The following is a 15688-nucleotide window of genomic DNA, read 5'->3' on the forward strand; positions in this document are numbered from 1 at the left end:
CCAAATGAAGACCATTAAAAAAAATGATAATCTTCTTTCTCCATTTGGCTTTTTTTAGAATTTTCTAAAAATCAGTATTGGACGTAAAGGTCATTCATACTTACTAACTACGTTGGCTTGCCCAGTGAAAATAGTATACTGCAATTCATAGGAAACCACACTGAATTCGTCATCTGATGTCCAGTGCACTGTAATGGTGTCATAAGAAGCTGTACAGAGCTCTTCTCTAATTGTTGGAGGATTTGGAGCTGTAAAACAATTAATAGCAACGCTGAACATTTGTCATCTAATGCTTATATTCCTTTTATCCATTTATTTCAACTACCTTTTACTACAGTCTCTTTTGCATGTACTTAAAAGTTGTGTTCACTTGATCCATTCACATATATGTTTATAAAAATGTGAAACATCTTTCACCGCAATCCAAATATTTAGCTACATAAAAGTACATATTTGATAAATAAAACAACCTTTTGGATCTTTTTGTGGATAAAAAATGCCTTTTGTGAGGGGTTCCAGTTCAAACATAATTATAGCACGCATATTTAGGCTGATCATTTGGGCAAGATTCATTCCCCAACAGACACAGCTGCATATAGGAGGGGCTCAGCATAGGACTTAATGGAGCCCCTTTCCTTGCCCCCCTCTCTAATTGCCTCTTGATTGCCCACCGTGAAACACTGTAGTGTGCCAGCCGTTAATTGCAACAGGAGTCCCGCTCTCCCCATATAGCTATCCATCTTCTCTTTCCTTCAGAGTCCCAGAATAGAAGTTAGGAGCATGCTTTTATTGCAAGTAACTGCCAATATGCTGAGGTGTGCACATGCTGGCTTACTGAGGATGGCCATGGTAAAAGGAAAGGAGCCTTCCATTGAACCATCATTGTGCACAAAGTCATTCAAAGGCTTTTTTATTTGTTCTTCCTCAATTCCTCAAAGTCATTCAAAATTCCTCAAAGTCATTCAAAGGCTTTTTTATTTGTTCTTGTATTTCCTTCTTACTAAAAAAAGAAGTTATTTGATATTTCCATAGCCAATGACTTTGTTTAGGGAGGAGAGCTTCAAAGCCCATTAATTTCCCCTCCTCTTCTATCGTTTTCTTAACATTCTTTAAAAGCATCCTTTTATCAAGAATCCTTTCAAATTCCATTCCATAACCTCTTAACACCTCAAAATTTGGGTGGTAGACAAAAAGGTATTAATGGGGAATAAGCTGGGTATAAATTCTTTTTCCATTTGTTCCAACACATAATCGGGCTATATAATGTAGACCAAGGAGTTGCATTTAAATTATTTCCTCTCTTATTTTGAAACCGCGCTTGAAGGCCACCTACTTTCTCTAAGTAATACAGGTCCATATTTAACTTATTTCTTTCTTTAGATAAAGAGACCAATGGAATAATATGTCTTAATTGATATGCTGTATAATATAATGTAATATTTGGTATACCCCAACCCCCTTACCAGGTGCGCTGTATCTCATAAACTTGGCAGATCTTGGATTTTTAGCCTGAAAAATATACTGATCTATTTGTTTTTGCCAATTCCTCAGCTGGGCCTTCTGCCAGCATCCCACCGGCACAAAGGCTCATGCCGGCATCCCAGGGTGTGCTGGGGGCCAGAGCTGCCAGTAGGTAGCTTCCTGTCCCCATTTGGCCTAGCACACCGGCAGGGAGAACGGCGTTGCTGCACCTGCTTTTTTTGCAAAATGCCCCATTTAAAATTAAAAAAACCAGTGAAGGGCTTTTTAAAGTCTTTCAGCGGTTGGGAAATAGGTGCCATGGCGGTGCCTTGGCCATGCCGTCCCCAGGGGCTGAAAGGTGAGGAATGGGCTGCCGGATTCAAAGTGTTACTGGACTTGAATGTTGTTCTACTACAACAGACTAACCAAATATCTGTGGCTCAGTGCTTATGTATCCATGGAATTCTAGAACTACAGGATCTGGCAACCCTAGCCCCCATCTCCCACCTGTTGCCAGAGGGGACCTGGCAACCCTACTCAGATTGGACATAGGCTTCAAACTTGCACCCAAAGGAAAGATGCAGAATAAATATTTTACTAAATAAATAACTAGATAAATTGGGCTAAGTGGAATGGTAGGGATAGGATATAAATGCCTATGTAGCTCACATGCTTTCTCTCTCTATGTACATAGGATATAAATGCCTATGTAGCTCACATGCTTTCTCTCTATGCGTTGGTGGCTATGAAAATTTGAGCCAAAAGCTGTGCCTGACAAGTTAGTAAATTGCTCAAAGTCATAGTAGTTTAATTTGTTTTAAAGGGAGGACATTTGAACTTTGCAGTTCTTTTATCATGATTTTTTAAAATATTTTGGGGTCTGCTTGATTTTTATATTTTTAAATTCTATACGGTCTTTGCACTTTTAATTTCTGTTTTGAGATGTGCGTCTCATTGGGACTAGTGGAGTAGCTAGATTACTTTGCATTTGTATGCACATTCTATTGCACATCTAATTTTCACCCATAGTTGCTAAAAGCAACAATATCCAAGACACTCTGCGGAGATTCTATAGATATTCAAGACCATGATGTGGAAAAGTTGAAATAAATGAAAACTTTTGCATATCTATTGAATACTGCCAAGGTAAACAGTATGAACTGCCTAGTATTCCTTGATGGTACATGAGATAAAGTGAAATCATAGCTTGTATTAGGGTCCCTTTATGAATACAAGTACTAGTATAAGCCCTCTTTATAAATAATGAAAATGAATATGGTCTGCATGTGGGAATAAGCATATGAATGATTGTATTACTTATCATCTGGACTCTGAAGCACAGTTCATAATAACTGATCAATCCCTTAGAGTTGCTTAGATTTAAAACCGCGTGCTTCAGTTTGAGACTAGGGGTGTGCATTCGGCGGCAAAGCTGAACCGAACCCCCCCCCCAAATACCTTATCGGTATTTTTTTTTTGGGGGGGGGAAGGTTTATCTCGAAAAAAGTAGGTGATTTAAGGGAACCAAAGAATGGATCTGAATCATGCCGATTTTCCCCAGAATTATTCGGGCCGCATTGGCCCCACTGCCATTTTAAAAAAAACTGGGAGGGGGAATCTTCTCTCTGCCCTCCCTCTCCCCCTTACCTGCTGGCTGGCTAGGTCTCAGAAGTGAAAGGCTGTGCCGAGCTGAATGCTGGGCTCAGCTTGGCCAGGCCCAGCATTCACCTCTGCGCCGCTGCCTCCAAAGTCCACATGGGTTCTGAAGCGACAGGCAGCACACAGCTGAACACTCAAAGTCCACATGGGTCTCGGAGGCAAAAGGCAGCACAGAGCTGAACACTCAAAGTCTCAGCTGGGCCTAGCATTCAGCTCTGCACCGCCTGTTGCCTCCGAGACCCATGTGGACTTTTGGGGAATTTTTCGAGTTTGGGTTTTATAGACCCCCCAAAATTTGAATTTCTGGAAAAAGCAGGGAGAAAAACCCATACCAATATGGGAGTTTGGCTTTTTTTGGATTTTTCAAAAATTTCTGGGTCTATTAAGCCCGAACCTGAAAAATACCCCCCCAAATGGTGCACACCCCTATTTGAGACTGTTAATAAATATATTGCAGTATCAGTCGCTTGAGATCCACAGGAATACAGGATGGCATCCTGAGAACGGAAGGGCAGAGAGTACTTCCCCTTGCAAAAGGGAAGGGAATGCCTCTGATTTTCTGCTGATTCTTCCTCAGGCTATGTGCCACAGTGTTCCAGAAGGTACCCTGGAGAAGCTTTTTGGGGGTGCAGAGGTTGTAGGAGAAGGCAAGAGACTCCCTACTGAAATAGAATTCGGATCATGGTTCCCCAGATTCTTCCCATAGACAGTATAACATGCCCTGGGAAAGCCAAATAATTTATTCAGTTTAAATTTGTTGGAGGCAGAAACACAATCCTGTCATACTGGAAAAATGTGTTTCTACATAACGGCCTCTCTCTCCAAGCAGCATTAAAATGAATCTGCTGCTAGGTCAAGTTCCACAAATTTTTTAGTGTAGAATTCATAACACTACTTATATGCTACAGTAGGCATGACCCAACCAAAGTTAAACACTTTAGTGTCCCGCTGAGACCAGTTAATGCTTTACCATCGCATTAAAATCAATGGGACTTTATGATGCTGAACCTTGGCTAGATCACATCCTGTATTTCTAAAACAGAAGCACTTAAGTGGAGAAGGGGGATACTGGTAAAGAAAAACAGGCTTAGTCTTTTATGGGCACAAATCATATTAAGGGACATATTAGTTTAAGAGCTTTTAGAGACTGGAACAAAATAACAATGTTTAAAATTTATTTTAATACATAAGACGATGTTTTACTTTTGAATTCTTTTTCATGTATGAGTCAAACGAAGTGTGAAGAAAAAAGAAACCATCAGACATTATGTGACTAGGATTTGTGCAGCCCTAAATATTACAACATGAAAGCCCATCAGTAAAATATTGCTTTCAGGCTGTGGGCCCATTGTGACATAAGGGGATTGCCAAAAGGGATCCTAACCAACTTAAACAAGAACACAAATCAGGTTAGAACTAGATGTCAAAGCTAACACGAGGCTGCTGCCAAAAGCAGCGACCTCTTGTCGTCTCATGCCCAATGATGTGCAGGCACACCATACACATTGTGACAGAATTGCCTTGCAAGCTTCCTCATTCTAGGAAGTGGCATGTGCAGAGTGTCAGTGGCAACCAATGAAGCTGAGGAAGGGAAATTCACAGCTTGGTGATCAGAAATGTAAATGAACACCAGTTAAAGTGTTGTAGCTAGATATGGTTTTGAAAGAATGTCAGGACTGCTTCCTGCTCTATGAAGGAACACAAGAGATACACGGGGATAAAGATTGACTTGACAGGATTGCACAATACTTGCTCAACAACAAACTATTTCTAGAGAGGGTGCAAAAGCTATTCTGATTGATATCCTTACGTGAATATGGGACGATAAGTATTATTATTATTATTATTGTTATTATTATTATTATTATTATTTTAGACTTCTACCCCACCTTTCCCAACCAAGGTTGGGCTCAAGGTGGTTAACAACCAATAAAATACCATTTAAATAAATACATTAAACAGCATAAAACAAATTTAAAATCATTTCTAATAGTACATTAAAAATTCCAAGAGGCGCCGCTGCTAATAATGGGAGAACAAAAAAAAATCACACAAGGTTGGAAGAGACCACAAGGGCCATCCAGTCCAACCCCCTGCCATGCAGGATCCCACAATAAAAGCGCTCCCGACAGATGGCCATCAAACCTCTGCTTAAAGACCTCCAAAGACGGGGACTCCACACACACACCCAAGGCAGCACATTCCACCGTCGAACCGCCCTCACCATCAGAAAGTTCTTCCTAATGTTTAGGCGGAATAGTTTTTCTCTTAGTTTAAATCCATTACTCTGTGTCCTAGTCTCTGGAGCAACAGAGAACAAGTTAGTTCCCTCATTAACATGGCATCCCTTCAAATATTTAAACATGGCTATCATGTCACCCCTTAACCTTCTCTTCTCCAGACTAAACAAACCCAGCTCCTTAAGTCTCTCCTCATAGGGCATGTATTCCAGACCTTTGACCATTCTGGTCGCTCTCCTCTGGACACACTCCAACTTGTTAACATCCTTCTTAAATTGTGGAGCCCAAAACTGGATTTAAGAAGGACGTTGACAGGTTGGAGCGGACAGAACAAAAGGAGGAACAGAAAGGAATGGGAAAGGGAGAACTGGGCAGGGAGGCCAGCTAGAGTGGAACCGTCGCTGTCCTCAAACATAGGCCTGAAGTTGCCCAGTTAAGTATCACACTATAGTGAATTTCCTCTAATTTGGTGAGGTACCCATAAAATGACATTCTGTTAATGAATAATTCTTGCCTGTCAGTAAAGATGGCACAGGCAAAACAGAGATGGGCAAAAATAATTTACCATAGTATCCCAGAAGTTTGTCAGCATCTCCTACCTGTAAGATAATCAAGGCATTCCAGTAGTTTCTTTTCTCTGGTAAAATCTAGAGCAAAGGTGTCAAAAGTATCATTGAGATTTATTTCAGGAATTAGCACTTGGGAGGATGCAGTTGCCATGGCGACTCTGCAATGAAAGAAAGTGAACCAGGATCAATCCAACTGAAAATATTTTGAATTTCAATATCACATGATGTAGCAATAGTCACCAGCACACGTGCAGATTACTGTTCCATTACCACTGAATAATCACAGCTTCCCTCACCCCATGATTAGGAGACATTACTGTTGTACAAAGATTACTATTCTGCATGCTAGAAAACAGAGAAGAAAGATTCTTTCAACTAAAGCAAGGTTGCAAGAAATCTTAGATTATATTGTCGAAGGCTTTCACGGTCAGAGTTCATTGGTTCTTGTAGGTTATCCGGGCTGTGTAACCGTGGTCTTGGAATTTTCTTTCCTGACGTTTCACCAGCAACTGTGGCAGGCATCTTCAGAGGATTAACACTGAAGGACAGTGTCTCTAAAAAGACAGCCCTGCCTTATAGGTATTGACTGCATCTGTGAGTGTCCTTCTCTATTACATCTTACTCTTAATGTGGTCTGATTATGAAGGGCACGTATGAGAAAAAGCTTCCTGTCAATGGAAGAGGATTCCAATTTGGCCCATAATAGAGTTCTGGAAATAGAGTCAAATGTCGCCTTTAGGTCGATATAGGCGGCATATAAAGAGGGTTTTCCATTTGAGGTGTATTTTTCTATAAGGTGTTGAAGGGTGATGCAATGGTAGTAGATCTACCTTCCCTAAATCCAGCCTGTTCCTGAACTATTATATCCTCTTGATCGAGCCAGCTGACAAATTTTTCTAATAGGTGTCTTGCATATATTTTACTTATAATGTTCAGGAGGCTAATGGGTCTATAATTCAAAGGATCGTCTCTCCTGCCCTTCTTAAAAAATGGGACCACTACAGCCAACCCCCAGTCCTTTGAGATTTGGCCTGTTGTATCAATATAGGTAAAAAGTGATGATAGAAAAGGGCCCCACCATTCAATGTTTTCTTTAAAAAACTCTGGGGGAATACCATCCTGGCCTGGTACTTTGCCCCTTTCTAGCTGGCCGATAAGTGATTTTATCTCTTTTAGTGAGACAGGAGGCCATGATGGATATTTTATTAACTCTAATGTAGAGAGAATCGGTGGTTCCTCATCGGCATACATATTCTGAAAGGCGGTCCATCTATCAGGGGGAATCAGGGAGTCTAAAGGAGAAGTGTCTTTCGAGGCTTGACCTGAGGTCAGTCGCCAGAAGAGGGCCGTGTTTTTATCTTTGGCTGCCTTAATCAATGTACTCCATAGTTCTCTGGTGTATTCCTTTTTTTTAATTTAAAAGTAGGTGTTCATAGGCTTTTTTTCTGGGTTGATAGAAAATGGGAAGCTTCCTGTCTTTGTCCTGACTGCATGCCTGTAAATTTTTGGTAAGCCAAATTTAGAGACCTTTTTGCATCCAAACAGTCTTTATCAAACCAAGGTTTAGATTTGTAAAGTAAAATTGGCCTAGTACGAGCATTTGTATATAACATGGGTCTCAGTTTCTGAATGAGACTTTCATATATTGTTAGCGGATCCCGAATAGAATTTGGTTTTTAAAAGGCCATACAGTAAAACTGTAGATCTTCAGTAGCTAGGAAGTCTTTCATTTTTTGAAGAAGGCTATTTGACCATCTTACTCGGCACTCTTTTTGTTCTACTGGGCACATCTGACAAGGATAGCGAGTTTCAGGATGGGTTGAAACAGATGGAAATGCCATCTGGAGAAACAGAGGGAAATGGTCAACCTCAAAATATGGGAGTATACAGAATGTCGTTATCATGGGCAGTAAAAAAGAACAGACCATCATGTAGTCTAGCGTGTTGGATTTGGCACCCGCCATAAACATGAATTCCCCTGGATGGTCCCCTTCAAAGGATCCATTTAATATATGTAATCCCAATTTAAAAGCCAGTTTAGCCAGACATATACCGGAATAAATTGAGTGCTAGTCTTTAAAAATGCATTGGAGTGAAGGGCTCATTTGTTCGTCCTCTGGAACTCTAATTTGGGTTCAAGAGTGACATCGTCAGGTCCCATAAGGGCATTTAAATTGCCTAATAGTAAAATCATAGCTTCTGGATGTTCTAAGGATAGAGATAGGACATATCTCTCTAAGGCTACCCAATGTCCCTCAATTTGAGCTTTTATATTTGAGGGAGGGAGATAGGAGTTAACAATAATTAGGCAGGTTTGTTCCCAGTAAAGAAAAATTGCCATAGCTAACTGATCAAGGGGAGGTTTCTCTTCACATTCAACATTTAAAGAGGTTGCCACAAGGATGCCTAGCCCCCCTTTCAGTCTCCCCCGGCCCTTTCCTGGAATCGCATTTACTTTAAAAGAATAGAAACCATCCAACTCTAGATCTAAATCCGACCAGGTCTCTTGGAGGGCTATAATATCGTATTTCTGAAAGCGTCAGAGCAGCGTGGTCTTTTTCAACAATGCTACTTGTACTAACTAGCAGCAGAGAAATATTAAATTGTCCTCACAGATATTCCTCTACATTTTCTCAACCCAGTTTTGCTCAGTGGTTATCTTCTTCCCAGTGTTGCTTCACACATCTGTTTCTAAATCTGGATTTGAACTGATCTGCAGAAAGTATTTCTAGCTGATAGCAGATTATAGAATTAAGTGGTGTCGCTGTTATGTGAAGATGAAGCCATCAGGATTATTTAAATGGAAAAACTTTATTTCTTTGTTTTGTGGCTTGTATTTATTTTTGGGCCCTGACCTGGATGGCCCAGGCTAGCCTGATCTCATCAGATCTCACAAGCTAAGCAGGGTCATCCCTGGTTAGTATTTGGATGGGAGACCACCAAGGAATACCAGGGTTGCTGTGCAGAAGAAGGCACTGGCAAACCACCTCTGTTAGTCTCATGCCATGAAAACCCCAAAAGGGGTCGCCATAAGTCGGCTGCGACTTGAAGGCACTTTACACACACACACACTTATTTTTGGGCAAGCAGCAGGCTTGCACGAAGGTTTACAAAGCTTACAAAGCATTGAAGATCTCAGCCTGGGATCTTAAGGACATGACAATGCATACAAAAACTGTAAGTGGATTCTTATGTCTTGAAAAGATTCAGGAAAGAATTTACATCCATTCAGGCAAATCAAATAGGCCTCCTGCTGTACAATAGGGAACAGCTCATTGGGCCAGCATGAAAGTAGCTACACAATTTCAATCAATTGCAGTCACCTGTCATCCATATTACATGCTTGATTTGAATGTTTTGATTGCTCTAGTAAGCCCAACTTTCCCAATGCAAAAACTGTCCTTGTATGTTCTAGTGCAGAAAAGTCAAGTTTGAAACTCTTGTGGGTGAAGACTGCAGGCTAGTTTTATTTCATACCATGCTTAATATAACTTCATATGAACAATGCATTCCCTGGATCTTAATTTTCTTGTATTGGTAATTCCTCAGATGACTGCCGGAAAATATTTTAGTTCCAGCTGTTCAAAAGCAGCGACAGGTGTTTTTCTAGTGTGCATTCTAATGTAAGTCAAACCAATATTAAACCTGAATGTGCATGAACCCAGAATGTTGCCAAAAATACTGTCCTCTCCTTCCCTCTTTGTGGGGAGCACAATGAAAGAATCCTGGCTCAAAACTAACTCCTGTTACCTATGTCATACAAGTGCAGGCTTATGGCTTAGCCACAGGTATTCCTCCTCCTGTAAACCAGTATTCTAAATCATGGTTTTGCTTTAATTCATGGTTGCTCTAATTAATTAAATTGCTTTAATTCACGGTTTTAATCCAGGCTTACTGTCCTGTTTAGCCAAGCAGCTACATTTGTATGCCTCAGGTAACCAGAGTTAGATTAAAATAGGGATTCCTTTGCCATGCTCTGGAATGGAAGGGAGGGGGGAGTAGGGAGGAGCGAAGCATGCATGTGAGCTTAGCAACTAACCAGGCTTGTGTACATTCTGGTTTAATGCTGGCTTTGTTAAACAGAAAGGTTGAAAATAGCCAATCAAAGAGAAAGTGTGTATACAAAACTTATAAAAATACAATTTTCATATAGAAATCCAGAAAGCACTTCAATAACCACTCCTGCTGAGGAACTGCAATACAGCTATCAATAGATCACAAATGGGCAAACTCCTTGCGCAGTAAAATTGACTGAGTGGGAAGTTCAGTTGCTACCGGCATCTCAAAGACACTGCTTCAGCATCGTTCAAAATGCTGTGTTTCGGTGCACCGAGGGAGACGGCCCTCTCAGGATGCCTCAACGCTTTGGCAGAGCAGGAAGAGATTCTTCTGCCATAAGACTAGGCCACTGCAATGCCACAGCACAGTAAGTGTGGTTGAGGCATAAAAGAGGGGAGAACAGGGGGCAGGGAGCAGTTTCTCTGCTTTTTCTTTGACCTTCTCAACTCCGGGAAAATGAATGAATGACAGGGACTGAACTTGTGAATGAATGCCTGTTTTTAGTATCCAATGAATTAAAACAGTGGGGCTTTTATGGTTTGATTTTTCATGTTATTTTAAAATGTATTTTAAAATATTTATATACCTGCCTTGCTCCCAGGCACCCCAGGAACGAAGGGATTTATAACCTGGGATATACATCCTAACTGTATAATCATAGTCCATGTTGCTGTGGCTATTCTATGATTTGATTACAGGATCTTTTACAACTGTTACATATATTTAACTTTACTTCTGAGAATATCATGCTTCCATTGGATGTGAGGGCGATCTGGCTGCGACATCTGTCACCCCATTGATCGCCAGGGTTGATTCGGCTGATCTGGCTGGCTAGGTGGGTGTCCCCTACCTCCCTCACCGCTCCATGTGCGTCCCTCCCGAAGCTGTGCGCTCGGTGGAAGAGGACGACCATCCCAGACAGACAGAGTGTACTGTGCTTCTGTCAAGGGTATACGATGCTTCCATAGCTTTTCTTAAAATGTACTGGTTTTTGTAATAATTGCTTATCAACATACTGAAATTTTGAGAGAGCCAGCGTGGTGTAGTAGTCAAGAGCGGTGGTTTGGAGCAGTGGACTCTGATATGGAGAACCGGGTTTGGTTCCCCACTCTTCCACATGAAGCGAGCTGGGTGACCTTGGGCTAGTCACACTCTCTGAGCCCCACCTACCTTACAGGGTGTCTCTTGTGGGGAGAGGGAGTGAAGGTGATTGTAAGCCGGTTTGATTCTTCCTTAAGTGGTAGAGAAAGTCGGCATATAAAAACCAACTCTCCTCCTCCTCCTCCTCCTTTTTCTCAACATGTTGAAATGCTCTAACAATTCTGATATTTTTCCAGAGTTCAGACATCTGTGGCAGTGTACATCTGAATACAGGATGCTCAGGTCAATCAACTAGGGAGGGCTGTTGCCTTTATGTGTTGACCGCATGGGCTGGCCAAAGAAATCCATGTCTCGCTGCATCCCAAGATTCTCTGGGCTACCAAAATCAGAGGTGTGGATGACTCCATCGTTTTGGTGTCAGGTTTCTCAAGCAAGGCATGTATTTACTGAGGTGCTTTCCAGAGAAAGTAGCTTAATTGCCATAGCAACTCCAGGGGCACATTAATCCAGGCTCTCTTGTGTGATTCTCCAGCAACTACCCATACTCTGGCAATGAGTAACAGCCCATGCTTGCAGGACAATAAACCTCCCCCCTCAGAATCTCCCCCATAATGTAGACTTCTCTAAAAATTCAATCAAGCATCCATAAAGAGCCATCAACTCATTTCCTGACCAGGTCTGAGACATGCCTGCCACTCGAATCAACTCAATCGCCTACAACTGTACACATCTCCTTTTCCCCATTACATAACCTAAGTATACCTTACTAGCGCCCCTTACAACAGGTGTTTGCATTAGTCAGTGACAACTCAAATTCTGAACTTCTCACCAATGGAGTCTCACATTCTTAAGTTTCACAAATCACAGGGCAACCCAGCTTTCATCAATGGGCAGTTGGACTCAGACATTATGGCCCAATGCTATTGTGGATCCTAGTTCTTTACCAATGTTGGCCAAAAGCAGTGCTTCTCCTATAACTGCACCTAGGTAAGTCCAGGTGTATATTAAAAAGGCTTGTAATGCCCTCCATTTTACTGCCCCCAAACTTTCTTCCATCACTGCTGACAGTGAAATCACTGGACTTCCTCATCAAGACAGGCAGAGTATGCTTTTTCCATCTCCCATTCTGCTTCTGTTCTTGAAACCTACCTTCATTGTCCTTTTAACCACTCCCATCTCTTAGCTTACTCTCTTTCTCTTGGCTGGTCAGCTCTACAGCCAGTTGGCCTCTTTCCATAGCATCCCTACATGGCTATAGACTCCTTCCCTTTCTATCTTGAAAACCTTTCCCCACTCATCCATTTGCATCCCATGGTCCCTTTGTGGGTCACCACTTCTTTCTGGATTAGTTTGTACTAACCATGGAGGAGGAGCATAATTTATGTCAAATTAACTCTAATTTATTAGCTAAAACACAAATAAACACTAGGATGGTGCAAAAGTGTTGTCATTCAGTTTCATTGTCTTGTACTGCTGTTATTTTTGCTTTTCATTGTTTCTTGGCTAGATCAATAAAATTACTTTTTGGTTAAGGATTTGTCCCTCTCCCCTCCTTCTTTCCTTCCCAGGAGACGTATTGCACCATTATGGGAACTGTGTATATACTAGGCTCAAATGGTCCCTACCCCAGATTTCTACAGGTGTAGAGGACGTTCTTAATGTGCCTGCCCTGACATTAGGACTGATTTGGGGGAGAAACACGCCCACCTTATAGTCTTTTCAGGCAATCAGGTTGACCACTACTGTAAACAAAATGCTGGACTGGATGGTCACTGGGCCTGATCTAGCATGGCCTTCCATATATTCTTCTGGCATTACCTTTCCGTTATGTTTTTAGCAGACTGCAGGAAGCGCGCATGATCATTCTCCTTCAGAGACTGCTCGGCTTGTGAGATCAGGGAGGTGGAGCGCTCAATACATTGCTTGCAATTAGCTATCTGCTGGGCCAGTTTTCTCAGTCTTACCACCTGGCAGAAAAACCATAAGAAAAGTCAGATCTGTGATTTTTGTATTTGCATTTCCCCGGGGTCTTAGTGCAAACAGGGTGCTAATGTGAGTGGCTTAGCTCGGAAGCAAGAGCCCTGTTTACACCTGCCTCGCTCACAGCCTATATTGTTCCAAGTAAAAGCTTATTTTTCACACCGAAGAATCAAGATAACACAGCTGGTAGATTTTTCTGTAGCAGGGAAACATCACTTCCTGTCAAGTCTCTGCTACCTCTTGGATCACAAAAGTGTACTGTGAGACTGCTAGTTGCCTAACATGATGTCTATCAGGCAGCTCACAAGGTCTGCTCGATTTTTCTGCAACTTTCTGAGCTTGTTTACAGAAAAAGTGACTTCAGAACAAACCTTGACTAAAAGAAAAAAACTTGTGTTGATTGACAATAAAATAAACGTTTACCCTTGTATACTTCAGTTTTCTCTGGAAATGTATTCAGTTAACAGAACCAACATGATGTTTGCCTGTGGAATATCGACAAACGTGCACACTGCTGATAACCTTGCAGTAGAAAAAAGCCAGATAAAATGGCGCTGAAGGATTCTATCTATAGTTAGAAGGAGCAGAATGACACAGTGCAATCCTGTGAAAAGTTACTCCAGCCTAAACCCATTGAAATGGATGGGGTTAGACTGGAATAACTCTCTTTAGGATTGCACCGTCACTGTCCTCCTGTAAATGGAAGGCACCTTCTAAAGCCTCAGAACACTCCCACCCGCCACTCTGCAATGCCATCACCACCACATAACACAAAAGGGATACGAAAAAGGAAACAGGTCTAATTACTTTTTACCACTGAAGTACATTAAGCTCTGATTACATATAAAAAGCAGGAAATTGATAATTAAGTAGACTGGCAGCAGGTCTGGAATTTTATACTAAAGATAATAAATACAACACTGCAAGTTTTTGTTAAGTAATAAACACTGTAATGTCATGATTTTCCTGGCAAATAACTAAGATAGGAGTTATGTATCCTCAGCTAAAGATTACAGGACTTTGGTCAACAAAGTCCACAGGCAAGCATAAGTGTTACCATTTTCTTTTGCATTGTTCTGACAGCACAACACTTCAACCTTTATGTATTTCATTTTTAAAAAAATACAAAAACTAGCAGCTACTTTTTATTTCATACTCCAACAGTGTTATCCTAAGGAGAGTTACATCCTATCTCCAGTGAGGTCAATTGGCTTAGAAGTGTGTAACTCTGCCTAGGATGAAATTGCAGGAAACGGAGAGCAGTTGCTCAGAATCCCTTGTGAGTTTCTTTCTCTGTTCCTAAACGCTCTGCTCTGAGAATATATATTTTAGATAACCTGAAAGAGTGCAATACTTATTACATTTATATAATTTAGAATATATTATGAGGAGTGGGAAACTTGCCTTTTCATAACAGAGCATTTTGTTCTATATTAATATTATAAGTTCTATATTTTGTTCATGATTTCTGATTCATTTTGAATGAGGGAAATGCTTCTGAAGACAAGGTGGGCATGTGGTAGACATATACAACTCTTAAATCCATGATGCAATCCTGCACCTAGAAGGATTCCTAATCTTCATGAGGGGAGCATGCAGGGCTTTTATTACTTCTCAATGGTTGCATGTCTTCTGCTGTCCTTTTGGCTTGATATGGTTGACCTTTTCACCACTCCCTCAAGGCACCCTGACACATTTACCCACTGGGTAAAAAGAAGACTGGGTAAAAAGAAGCTTATTGCCCTTCCTTGCAGGAGAGACAAAAAAAATAAGGAGATGGGGCTGAAACTGCACCAAAGCCTTCAAGAAGAACTTATCTATCTCTAACAAGACAACAAAAAGTAAAGTACATGTGGTAAGATCAGCTTGCAGTTTTCTCTCAAGAACTGGGTATATTTTCAATTTTGCCTAGACAACACTTACAGCCCATTCCTGAGCTTTTGGCGTGTGGGGACGGCAGGGAGGAGATGCTGCCGCCAAAAGCAAGAAAAAAGCCTTTAACCATCTTTTTCGTGTAAAATGGGGCAAAAAAAGCCCCATAGAGAATAGCGAGGCTGCGCCTGCAAAAAAGTGTTGCACCAGTGTCCGGGACTGAAAGGGGACAGGAGGCGGCCTAATGGCAGCTCCTCCACCCGGAACGCACCTGGGGGGGAACGCCTCCCGGGATGCCAGAACAATCCCTGGAACGCCGGCATGGGCCTTTAAGCCGGTGGGACACCAACGTAAGGTCCAGGTGGTGTTTGGGGCCATGCTGCTGTGGGGGCATCCAGAGACCGGGGTCCAGGCCTCCATGCTGGTGCTGGAGCCACTAATGCCAGCGTAAGTAGCCCGGACGCCGGAATGGAGGGCCCCAACGCAGGAGCAGCAGCATCCTGGCTTCCTAAGGGCTTTCGCCCTTGAAGATCAGGAATGCTCTGTAAGGTATTAACAGCTTTTAAATTCCATAAATATGTCAAATACTGCATTTTTATATGCTAAGTAAGTTTTAAATTATACATTAGTAAAGTTAGTTGAGGTTTGATAGGCCAGTACATATTGCATATATTTAAATTCCCCCAAATTTCTGTTTTTCTCCCTCCAAAATAAAAAACCCTGTTTTTTCCCCACGGCTCCAAAATT

At 41.6% G+C, this 15688-nt stretch overlaps 1 protein-coding gene across 3 annotated transcripts in view; it reads right to left on the reverse strand.

Moving 5' to 3' along the window:
• Positions 1-15688, reverse strand: part of MID1 (midline 1) — a 274648-nt gene that overhangs the window by 15030 nt on the left and 243930 nt on the right. For all 3 annotated transcript variants that reach the window (XM_056861928.1, XM_056861929.1, XM_056861930.1), the window contains 3 exons: positions 12908-13056; positions 5960-6087; positions 105-248 (listed from right to left, as the gene is read on the reverse strand). In XM_056861928.1, the coding sequence (XP_056717906.1) occupies positions 105-248; positions 5960-6087; positions 12908-13056 (421 nt within the window). The remainder of the gene's footprint in view (positions 1-104; positions 249-5959; positions 6088-12907; positions 13057-15688) is intronic.

Source organism: Euleptes europaea, chromosome 16, assembly GCF_029931775.1.
Source record: "Euleptes europaea isolate rEulEur1 chromosome 16, rEulEur1.hap1, whole genome shotgun sequence".
Taxonomy (NCBI): Eukaryota; Metazoa; Chordata; class Lepidosauria; order Squamata; family Sphaerodactylidae; genus Euleptes; species Euleptes europaea.